This window comes from Meriones unguiculatus, chromosome 3 (assembly GCF_030254825.1).
Source record: "Meriones unguiculatus strain TT.TT164.6M chromosome 3, Bangor_MerUng_6.1, whole genome shotgun sequence".
Classification (NCBI taxonomy): Eukaryota; Metazoa; Chordata; class Mammalia; order Rodentia; family Muridae; genus Meriones; species Meriones unguiculatus.
The window spans coordinates 123,764,649-123,777,133 of record NC_083351.1 but is presented as its reverse complement, the minus strand read 5'-3'; the positions used below and the strand labels follow the sequence as shown (position 1 = coordinate 123,777,133).

General features: G+C 37.8%; 1 protein-coding gene across 1 annotated transcript in view; it reads right to left on the bottom strand.

The window, feature by feature from the left end:
- The window catches only part of Spef2 (sperm flagellar 2), a 194,739-nt gene that overhangs the window by 168,760 nt on the left and 13,494 nt on the right, over positions 1-12,485 (bottom strand). The window contains 3 exon segments of the mRNA XM_060380473.1: positions 1,724-1,864; positions 3,873-4,043; positions 6,379-6,631. Of these exon segments, the coding sequence (XP_060236456.1) occupies positions 1,724-1,864; positions 3,873-4,043; positions 6,379-6,631 (565 nt within the window).

Genomic DNA, 12,485 nt, shown 5'->3' with positions numbered 1-12,485 from the left:
TGTTTGAAAGGGACATCTAATTGAGGGGCAGTCAAAGTGATGAGTCAGAGATAAAGATAAACCCAACTCTCAAGAGAAGAGGGCAGAAAAGAGAGGCTCCTTAAGAGCAGTGCCTGGAGACACAGTTATTTGTTTTTGTTCTTTTTTTTTTTTTTTTTTTTCTGGGAGTTTCTTACTGGGACAGTTTTACAGAAACAGGTTTCATAGAGAACAAGGTAGGCACAGGTGATGACAAAACAAGTCAGAGAATGAGAAGGAGCCAGAAGATTAAAACACATTGCCAGAATTAATTTGAGGCCAGGCAGAGCAATTCAGTCAGAAGGCAAGAGAAGCCAGTTTGAATCAGTTAGCGTAGGGAGAGTTTAGGCCAGAAGAGTTGAGTTGAAACAACCACCAAGGGTTCAGAAAGAGCTAGAGACGTCTGGGAATGGCTCAATCTCGTCTCCTTGCCTGAGGAAATAAAAACAATATTTACGTCTCTTGTACAGCACTGGGAATTCTGCTGTCTCTACTTCAATCTCACAACAGAAGTAGTGGGATTACAGACATAAGCTACCCGGTATATGCAGGTAGATTAACGACTGAGCCATCTCCCTGGGTTTGTTGTTGTTGTTGTTTTGGTTTGGTTTGGTTTTGTCAAGACAGGGTTTCTATGTGTAAGAGGCCTGGATGTCCTGGACTTGTTTGTAGACTAGGCCAGCCTCAAACTCACAGAGATCCACCTGCCTCTGCCTCCCAAATGCTGTGATTTAAGGCATGTGCCTGGCTGCATCAAGGGTTGTTAATAAAGTTGAAATTTATCAGAGTCCAGGCACATATTTTTAAATATAATTATTTTTCAAGTGTTTGTGGTGGGTGTTTTAAACATTCCCATGAAACCTCACTTCTAAAAGCTTTTCTCTAAATAATCTCAGCTTATGATTATTTACTACAAGTCTTTATTAATAAACCTTCATAAACTTAGGGAAAATTAGTTGCTAATTGCAAAAAATGGAGCCAGAAAAATATGTGAATAATGTTGTATAAAATCCAAAAATAAGGTATTTCATTAGAATTTTACAAACAATACATAGATCAACATAAAATAGTAGGTTAAGGGATGAAAAAGCTAGTCCAATGTCTTATTCACCAGCACCCATGTACTACAAGAAAATATGTCAATGTCTATATTTCAGTTTTCTTAATATTTACAAAGTGAAGAAGTTAATACTGTACTAAGAGAAACATGTGCAACTCAATAAAAAGTGAAGTGTCAGTTCATATCTTGACCTGTGACCTACTTAATGGTAAATATTGTTATCTTCCTTAGGTCAACAAAAAATATAAGCAATCAGGAATTATCATCAAAACATATTACTTTCTCATGACATAATTAGATGTTATCCTATTGGAATGTTGACACTTGGTGTGGTCTAGTAAAATATCTGTAGTGCAGGTCCTTTAATTTAAAATGTTTAAACAGCAACAAGTCAATTAACATTTCTGGGATTCATAACAAACCACCTTGCATGGTAAACAGATATGATGTGTTCTTAGCTGCACCCACACTTACTTAATTTAGTGGACTCCCTATAAACACAGAAGTCCAGTGCACAATCTGGAGGAATTTTGGATAAGAATGGGAAAGAAAAAGATGCTTTGAAAAGAAAATAAAAAAATTTAAAAGGTCTCTCTCTGCACAGTGGAGAAAAAGAGCAAGCAACAGCAAGTGACCACCACTTACCTCTGCCTCCTTTTTCTTTTTCATCATTTTTTGAGCCTCAAGTGCTTTCAAAGTACGATTTGATTCAGGCTTAGGGATCTGTATAATGGCTGCTTGAATTTTGGCCATTATCTCATTTTGTCGTCTTCTGTTTAAACGTTGCTGAGTGTGGCATACATATTAAATTATTTACTCATTTTGTCAAAATAATAGGCACATGACTTTTGTTCAGATATAAAAATACATTGAATAAGTTGAAAAGTTCAGAATTTAGCAATTAACAATATGCACAAGGGCTTACAATTCTGTAATAATTAGGAAGACATTATTCAACACTATTTACATTGAAAATTATGATACTAAAGCACAATACTGAAATGCTAAAATTGCAACTAAATATTTATGTATTGTATGTTGGTGCAGGGATAGTCAGGGACTTTAAATCCAAAAGTAGATAAATAAATAGAAGGAGCATGATTCTTTCCCAGTGCACCTTCATGACAGCCCAATTACAAGAAGGAGTTCTTTCTCTCAGGAACCCCCTGAATACTCCATAGATCCAGCTAGCTCCCACTATATAAGTCAGCCTCCCCAAACTGCCCACCTACACATAAGTTCAGGGACAGCCTCAACTGCTGGCCTGACAACAAAATCTAAAGCATCATTGGGTTATCTCTTTTTACTTATTTTATTAATTATACTTTATTCACCTTGTATCCCCCCAGAAGCCCTTCCCTCCTCCCCTCCTGGCCCCACCCTCCCTCCCCCTTCTTAGAATAAGCAATATTTATTTTGGGGACAATATAAACATAATGATTTAATTGACAGAGGAATGTCTAAAATATGATTAAATATTTAAAAACTAAGTATCTTACGAAAATGACACACATGACTTTACTACTAAAGCCTTAAATTAGAACTAAATTCATTAATTTCTACACCCAAAACTATGACAATTAAATTTAACCACCAAAATGCAGAAGTTATCATTTTAAAGTTTTCACTTCATTTTCAAAAAATATGTTTATGTGGATTTTTATTTAATGTTTGTATGTTTGTATTATGTGAATTTTCATTTACTTGCTGTATGTTTATCTTCTTTTTTCTTAAGAAACTGAGGGATCTACAGGGTTTGTCTTTTGTCTTCTTTACTTCCTATGACCAATTTTCCCATTGTCTTTTCCATAGTGAATTCAAAGTATCCAACACCCTTTGTCTCTTCTTTCTCTAAAGATTTCCTGCATTTGACTTGGCTTTTCAAACCTTGACTGGCTGGTTCATTACCGATGAATCCCAGCACCTGACCTCAACTTAAACACTGGACTTAGAGTGACTGCCCTTTCTCTCCCATGCAAAGGCATTGAAGAAGGATTCTGCCCTCGTCAAATAACAGAAGGCTTTCTATATAGTTTGCCTCTCAAAAGTTTCCCTCCTTCCCCACGAGAAGCTGCCTCCATTCAGGATTTATTAACTTCTTATCATCATAATCAATTTAAAAAGCAAGTTTCAAATGTAATAGAAGAACCATAGTTCCAATGCCTGTAGTTAGCACATCCCATGCATCCAGCCATTTGACATTCTCTTAAAAGTCTTTAATGATTTGATGGGTTTTTCTTCCGCCGCGTCTTTAAAGACACAGATCATTAAAGACTTGAGAAGCAGCAGCAGCTTACACAAAGCAGTAGTCAAGGCTGTGAAGGGCAGATGCTTAAGATAGTTGGAGATGGAAGCAAGCAGAAAAGTAACCTATCAAAAAGAAATGGATCAGGAGATAAGAGACGGGGCATTGCAGAAAACGGGGCAGAGAGGGGCATGGGAAGTGTTTCTTCTGTCTTCCACAGGGATACAATGGCTGAGGCCCTTTGACCACTGGTGTAGCCAGTGGTAAATCCTTTCTCAAAGAAGTTGAGGCATAAATTCCATCCAGTGAAGGCAATAAAACTGTCTCTTCAGGCAGTGAATCACAAATGCAGGTGAGGGTGAGTAATAAAAAAGACGGAGAGGAGAAAATATGGGATGAGGGGGTACAGAAAGGCAAAGCGAAGACTTTCATCACAACATGCAATCTACATAGCTGCATATACAGTGTGTGCTTACTACAGGCAGAAATAAATCACCAACGGTATACTACATATTAATGAATTTTCAGGAAAAAAATGTTCTATAGGACCTTTTCGATATTAAAGTGTCTTTGCTCTTCCTCGAGTTTTTGAGATCTTTCAAGCTTCTCAATATGCATTCGAGCAAGCTCTTCTTTCATTTGTTTACATTTTTCCTGAAACCTGCATGTAACCCGCATCAGGTTGAAATCAGTTTGGCGTGGTATCAGATTTTTAAGTCTCTAAATGAAGAAAGCATTTCAAAGTTTTGGTTACTAGAGAATAAAAGGTAGACAGTCATTGCAATCACATAAATTTTTGTATTAAAAATAAATTGATACTTATCAGTATTGTTACTTAAAATAAATTAAAACTATACTATTATCTTAATCACTAAAATCTTTAACTGTGTATGGACAGCATATATTTATATCCTTTCTTACAAAATAGTGTCATATATGTTTACATTTTTGCCTGCTCTTGATTTCCTTCTTTCTTCCTCAGTCACAGGCCTTTTTACTTTTGATCCTCATAGAAAGAACCTTCAGTTCTCTACCCAAGTCTTTTCCTCAACTAACAATTGTCTCCATTTCTATAAAATGTATTTTATACTTCCCCAAGCTATTGATTGCTTTTATTTTCTTATTTCCTTTACCTCTGTGTTTCTTGAGAAGATATTCTGTGTTACCTTCTTCCTCATCTTTAAATCACTATGCTATAAATCACTCTACAGAAACATTTTTCCCTTTCTAGCATCCAATCATGGAGTGGGCTGCGGCTTTCCTGGTGTCATTCTCGTACAAGTGAGAATGGTATAAAATGGGAACTCAATGAATATCTACATAATGGATGATTGACTTTAGAAGCTCGTACAGTTTGTTGTACATTGCCTTCTTTAAGTTACATAAGAGTCCCGTGTTGTGGCAGGTGGAAATACTCATCCTCATTTATGCAGCTGGGAAAACTGAGCTGGAAGTTTCTCAGTGACTGAGCTGAGTTTGCCAAGCTTGTAAAAAGGAAGAACCCAGAACTGAGTTACTAAGCTTTATGTCAAGTCTCACATCTGCTTGCCCATGGTTTCTCAGTTTACTTTGCTGCCAGAGTAACAATGGTGTCACACTAAAGTAGCACAGTTTAAAAATGGAGGTAACTTTCAAATTTATTATGCCATTGTTACCTTGTAAATTAAAAATTAAAGTTTACCCATGTCCATTCCCACTTGGGGCTTTGTATGAGTGCAGCATTAACCACTAATCCAGAAGCCTGGAAAAATTAGCAGTTGGTACTTCACTCACCTAAAAAATACCCAAGGTACTGGAGAAAACTGCCAACTAAAAAGTGCTAACACTGCATGGAAACACATTTCTGAATATTTACAAGTATTTTATTAGGCATTTTTCGTGAAGCTGAGGCACCCAGACATTAAGACCACATGAGAAACCCATAAGGAACAGGAAGTCAGCTGTATAAAGACCAAGAGGTTAACACATATGTCCTAGTCATTACAAAGAAGCAATCCATGTTAGCAGGGTAGACAGTAGGGATAAGAAAGACGTGTCTGGGAAGGAGGAAGATTGTGATGTTTGGATAGAAGAAAGGGCAAAAACAGTCTAGGCTTATTAAAGACACCCTGTAAATGAACATTAAAGTAGTAGACTTGGGGCTGGGTAGCTCAGAGAAGTAATATTGAGACTTTTCAGTGAATGACTGGAATTTATTTTCAGGCAGAGATACAATATCTATCTATATATCTGTCTTTCTCTCTATATATGTATGTGATTATATATATAATCTCAGGAGGAGTCTGTACCAAAGATCCTCACTCTAAATATGTGACTATTTATATCTACACATATCTGTATCATCTATATCTATCATCTATATAATCTATCAGAAGGCGTCTGTACCAAAGAGCTTCATCCTCTAATGCTCATGAGACATTCTAGCATGTTGCTGCAATTGCCGCTAAGGAAATCTGAGCCAACACAGTAGCAGGAGAAATGGAGGAGAAAAGAGCAAGCATAGAAATTAATGGAATGTATATAGTCATACTAAACAGTTTATATTTAGGGACTATATATATAGTCCCTAAATATATATATATATTTATATATATATATAAATATAAATATAAATATTTATATATTTAGGGATATATATATTTATATAAATATAAATATATATATATATATCCCTAAATATATGCACATAATAACAATTAATGAAAAAGAGGGCATAAATTTAGACAAGAGCAAGGGAATATTTTAGAGGGACATTTTCGAGGGCAGAAAAAGAAAGGAGACATGATATAATTATATTTAATCTCAAAAATGAAAGAGGAAAAAGTACCGGGAAAGAGGAAAAGACTTAGATAAAGTGTCTGTATGGTGGAATGGACAGGGAGAGAGACAACAGGGGTAGATGAACAGGTTAAAAACATTAGCATGAGATAACACCCAGGATGGCTGGTAACACAAGCCGCTCAGCGGAGCTTCCCCAAACCTACAACTGCTCAGGCAATTCGCCACATCAGCCTTTCCCCATGGGAAGGCCTGTTGGATCTCACTCTGTACTCACCTCTCGGAAAGCTTCGCTTTTGAGGGCCTGGAGCCTCACGTTTGTCTGGGGTTGCATGGTTTGTATCTCCAGTCCAGTCAGCCCAGATCTCTTCTTTTTCTGAAGAGCAATGTACAGTTGATAGAGAAGTTTTGTTGCTGCTCCGGGCTTCTCTGTGATGATGCTCTGAGCCACATTCTGATCAAACTGCACACCCAGCAGGTGAAGGGTTGGCTCCAAGCGGGAGAAATTGTTCAGTTTGGCAGTTGAACCCCTAAAGGTGATGATATGTTCGCAATTATACACCAATGCCATATGAGAGGCAAACACCAAACGTCAAAAATACTGTTATGATACGATGCCATGAATTAATCAACCACTCTTAATTACTTCCTTTTTCTAAATAGCTCAGTAAGGAAAAGGCATGGAGATTCCCCCCATTCGTCATGTTTACTTGAAGAAGCAAGCTAAAATTCATTAATTTTCTCTATTTAATGCTGTAAATTGACAATAAAATTATGTATAGGAAGTAAGCACAGAAAGAGACAGCCAAATGTATGCTGCTGAGTAGATAAAATGACTACAGTTTTGAAATCTACATTTTATTCTAAAGGCAAAATTGCAGTATAAATGTCCATTGCATTAAGTTACCTAAATTAGTCCTAATTATTCCATTGACAAGTCTAACAATGATCCTCTCAGAATCTCTCAATAACATTTAATTAAATTATTATGTTACCCTTTCAGTGTGTGGTTTATGCTGATTGTTGAAGTGCAAAAGTCTATCTTTTGAAATTTTATTATTTTTAATGATTAAATTAAACATAACCTTACACTTTAAGAAACTAATGAACTTGTTTATTTACTCCTCAGCATTTTATTAAATAACCATATTACTGAATGCCTACCTATTTATTAAATTTAATTAATGTAAAAAAATGTATTGACATAAGAAGCTAGAGAGATAGCTTGAGGTCACTAGCTGGACTTCAGAGGACACAGGCTTGAGTCCCAGCACTCAGGTGTCAGCTCACAGTTATCCCTAACTCCAGTTTCAGGGCATCTACATGCTATCATTTGACCTTAGACACCAGGCATTCATGTTGTATACATACATACAGAAAAAACCTCATGCACAAAAAAATTAAATAAAAATTCTTGAAGTGTTAAAAATGAGCTAGATGTAGTCATTACTTTTAGGTGTCCATCGTTAACAAGAAATATATTTGAATAAAAGGCAATAAAATTAGATGTTGCTTCAGAAATCTCAAGTGGTCTTTGACTGTTAGTAATGAACTGAATCTGGTGATGGAAGACTAGAGCTATTCAATTCCTTTTCAACTGTTGTAACTCTGCCATCACTCCAGACACATCTATCAGTTCTAGGCTTCGGCCTGGATTCTTCTGATCTTAGCTTCCAAGATTCAAATTCCTTCTTTAGTACAAAAAGAATAATGAGTATACCTGACTGTAATCAAAGTTCATACCAAAAGTTATTCCTCAGACTTGAGAACTGCCATGCAATTGAGTTGATTGTGAAAAAGTGTGCGTGGAGTCTCATCTGTACATTCCCCACCATACATATTCAGAAAGATGGGGCCTGGGAGGTATCTATCCACACTTAGGTTGTGTCATGTGTTGGATTTCAATGTTTAGAGACATCATAATTCAGAAAAGGGAATACAAAACCCATCACGAATAATTTCCAATTCTCTTCAAAGCTTAGTCCTACAATTCTAAGGACTAACCCCCCTCCTCTCATTTGTATTAAACAGCTTCCTGAATGCAGCGTTTGACTGTTACTATTCTAGTCTGGCTTCTGCTTTGGTTTTAAAATGGCGTTAGTGAATTAGCCCAACTAACAAAGATAAAATAATAATCCTCTCTAGAAAATTTAATGAATATTCTAAATTCCCAATCAATCAAACATTGAGGAACGCAACTTGAGGGACCTCAGGAAATCTGTGATTGTTAGGGCGTGTGCACAAACAGTGCAGTAGGAGAATCCGCTCTTGTTTGTGAATACAGAGAAACAGCTGGGACATCTGTGCTCTAGAGACAGAGCATATGATGTAAACTGTGACCTCTGAGGGAACAGGGAATGAGCACTGGGAGAAGGTTCCTTGCCGTCAGCTTGCAGTCTTTGTTTGCTAAGGGACTTAGGTCTCCTCTGCTGCTTGCCACCAGGTCACAGAGCACACACCTTCTCTCAACATGAGAAGGGCCGCCCTCCGCAACATATTTCTGTATTTGCTATTTTCCCTTTAAACTAATCTGCTTTGGCAAAACTAACACCATTTTAAAGCAAATAACTTGCCACCATGTTCCCACCATATTTCCACCGTCCCTTCATGTTCCCAGAGATAGACAAGTTATTCTTAAAATTAAGTCATTTCTAAGACCTATAACTTCATGTTATTAGCAGCATATAATTTACAAATTTTATTTGATCACCCTTGGGGGAAGGTGATCAAAGAGCCACCATTGAGTTCATGTCAGAGACAGCCCCTGTTCCCCTTACTAGGAAAACCACTTTGAGACTGAGCTACCATGGGCTACATTTGTGTAGGGGTTCTAAATTATCTGCATGCATGGTCCTTGGTTGGAGTATCAGTCTCAGAAAAGACCCCTGTGCCCAGATTTTTTGGTTCTGTTGTTCTCCTTGTGGAGCTCCAGGTCTTTCTATCTCCCCCTTCTTTCATAATATTCCCTGTACTCTACCTTAAGTTTGGCTATGAGTCTCTGCATATGTTTTGATACCCTGCAGGACAGAGTCTTTCAGAGGTCCTCTGTGGTAGGCTCCTGTCCTGTTTTCTCCCTCTTCCTATATCTACCCTGTTTGTCTTTCTCATTGGAACAGAAAAAATGACAAGAGCTAAGACTGCTTGTAAAATTAAGAGGTTTTTAAAAAGGGTGGTCTTTTAGTTGTATTTTGAGAATGAATTAGAGGTTTTCAAGGAGAAAGTGAAATAATGATAATATGCAAAGATACATGTCTGGGTTTCAGTGAGAATGGCCCTCATAGGCTCAGCTATTTGAATACTAGGTCTCCAGTTGGTAGAACTATTTGGAATGGACTGTGAAGTATGGTCTTGCTAGAGGATGTATGTCACTGAGGGTGGGCTGTGAGGTTTCAAAAGCCCACAGCATTCCTACTTAGTTCTCTCTCTCCCTCTCTCTCTTTTTCTCTCTCCTCTCTTCTTCCTCCCTCTCCTCTCCTTTCCTTCACCCCTCCTGCTCCTTCTACCTCTGTGCCTCATGCCTATGTATCAAAATATAAGCTCTGTGATCTCCAGTAAATTCCTTTCCAAGTTGCCTTAGTCATGGTGTCTCTTTACAGCAATAGAAGAGTAACTAAGACAATATATGATAGAATAAAAACACATGCTGTATGTATAGACAAGTTTCAGTTAGAGTTCTATTAGTGGGTAAGATGTTTGAAATGTGTACCCTCTTAGAATTTTCCTAGAGACTTTAACATTCCTTAATTCACTATCCCCCCTGCCAAATGACTGAAATTTCAGTAAACTTGCAGTTGGACCAATTATACCCTCAAGATGCATAAAAGGAACAGGATATACCTAACGATGCAATGTTTGAAACACAAAGAAACTGGCACCAAGGAAAACATTGCAAAAATATGTAACTGTGAAATATGAGCTTCTAACATGCATAAAATGATAAACAGAAGAATTGGAAATCTGGCTATATGCACGTAAGCATAGAGTAGCCTATGTGTATGAGATTATCTGAGAGCATGAAAGAAGTTCTGGAATTCTTATGCAGAGGAGGCTGATCCAGCTTCTATTAGTGGATGTAAAGGTGGAAACAAAAGGGATATAAGGCTAGACTATCAGGCAGAGGAAGTAGCTGAGGAGAACTGTGAAAATGTTGAACAACATCCCCTGAGGGAGATTGTGTGACATAGCATGGATTAAAATATCCCTATGTCCTAGAAGCTTAAGTAATAACCTAGAAAGGAACACTACAAAAGAGTTTAATGGTATGAAAATATGTTTATGGCTTCTGTTATGCCATAGACTCTTTCCAGTACAGCTAGTATAATTTAGATTGATGAAGGAGTGAGACACCTATGAACAGGGTGTATCAGATACTACTTGGCCCAGAACAGCTTCATTATAGGAATGTTTGAGGGGAGGTGTCAAGTCAGCACTGATTTGTGCTAGCAAGAAGGGGAGGGGGAATGGGTGGTGAAGTGCTTTCTGTGCGAGCATGAGAATCTGAGTTGCACTCTCAGAATTCAAGTAAAGATGCTGAATGTGGTCCTCCACACCTGTGATTCTAGTGCTAGGAAAATGGATACAGGAGGGACCCTGCTGCTTGATAGCTAAGCATCCCAGCTTACTTGGTTGAGTCCAACTCAAAGAAATAAGGTAGACTCTTCCTAAGGAATGGAAGGAGAACTGAGCTCGTCCTCATCTCTAATACTCGCACACACGCACGCACGCACGCACACGCACACACAGTCACCTTTTCAGAACTGTGAAAACTAGAAATCAGACAAGGGCTTGCAACAATTCAAAGTTCAGTGATTTAAGAATGTGTCCACAAGATGTACCTACTGGTGCACTAGTGACACAAATACTATAGAGGTAACCAACCACTGATTTTATATTGGATTTCAGGTCCACTGTGTGAGATAGTTTTCATACCTGACACCATTAATGAGGCCAAGAACCTGAGGCTAGTTAGGTCACGAGCCCAGGGAACACTCCCTACTATTTTTCTGTTAAATGGACACAGCAATAAAATGACTCTGGCTGGTTTATTTGTACACCCATAGACCAGAGCATCACTTAACCCTCAAGAGAGAAGATTCTTTTCTTGCAGTAAATGGTAATTCATACAGAGATATATAAATAATTAATGTCAAGAGAGCAAGAGATTTTGAAGCACTCAGCCCCAATTTGATTCTCTTTATTACACCCCTCCCTTCAGTGTTCAGGGATCCATGCTGAAGAGGTTGTATAAAGAGTGGGGAGCCAGAGATTGTGGACAACTGCAAGGAAACTAAGACATTGATGAAAGTTTACATATGAACTCATATGACACTGTGACAAAACAAGACCCACACAAGGTCCAACACAACAAACTCTTAGCACAGAGAAAGGGAAGTGGGTACAAAGTCTCACTTTAACAAGAAGCTACTGATAGGTGCTAAGAGAGGAAAAATCAGTTTGCTTCAACTGAGGGACACAGGGTACGTCAAACATACTTCAGGGCAGGCCTCACGCTCAGCAGTAATTGACACAAAAGGCACACCATGTCTTTTTAGTATGTGCTCTTTTGTTACTGTTTTTAAGAGAAATAAGGGACACAAAGTAGGGTTGGTGTGGCAAACCCGAGAGATGTTGGGTGTGAGAAGAACACCATCAAAATACATTGTGTAAAGGTTTTTTTTTGTGTGTGATTAAAGAAGATATTGCTTTATCTCTATAAGAATAGATTTCAAATAATCAGTGGTACGTGTTCAAGATTCTAGCTGCCTCTCTTGGTGCTATCAGCTGAGCCAAACAGGAGCCTTCTGAAAACTAGAAAGATCCAAGAATGAGATATGTGTTGAGCCTGAAGCTCTCATGGTTCCTGGGTGTCGATCTATAAGGCCATTTATGTGTGTATGAGAGTATGGGTTCCGCAAAAGAGTTGAGAATTTTAAATATGTCACATCTCTCTCTGGGTTAACGTTTTACTAAACCAACACAGCAAGTAGTGAGTAAAGCAGAAGTGGAAATTTCCAAAGGAAAATGTGCTTCGACAGACCCTTACACAGAATCACTCATCAAAGGCAAACATGTTCAGAGTGTGCATTAGCTAATCACTACATTATCTGGTAGAGGATATAGGTACCACATCCACTGAAGAATAGAGACTTTACAGAATTTGTCCCCAAAAGTCACTAAAGAAAAATTAAAAAAAAATTAAAAAGCAGCTGAAACTGCATTAACAGCAGATAGCAACTACAGCCAAAAATATGGAAATCTGAGTTAGCACTTTGGTACTTTGAATGAAATATCCCTCATAAATCCTGGGCTTTGAGGTTTCAAAAGACTGACACAATTTTGAATTAGGCCTGCTTGTTCCTTGTTTGTAAGTAAAGATGTGCGCTC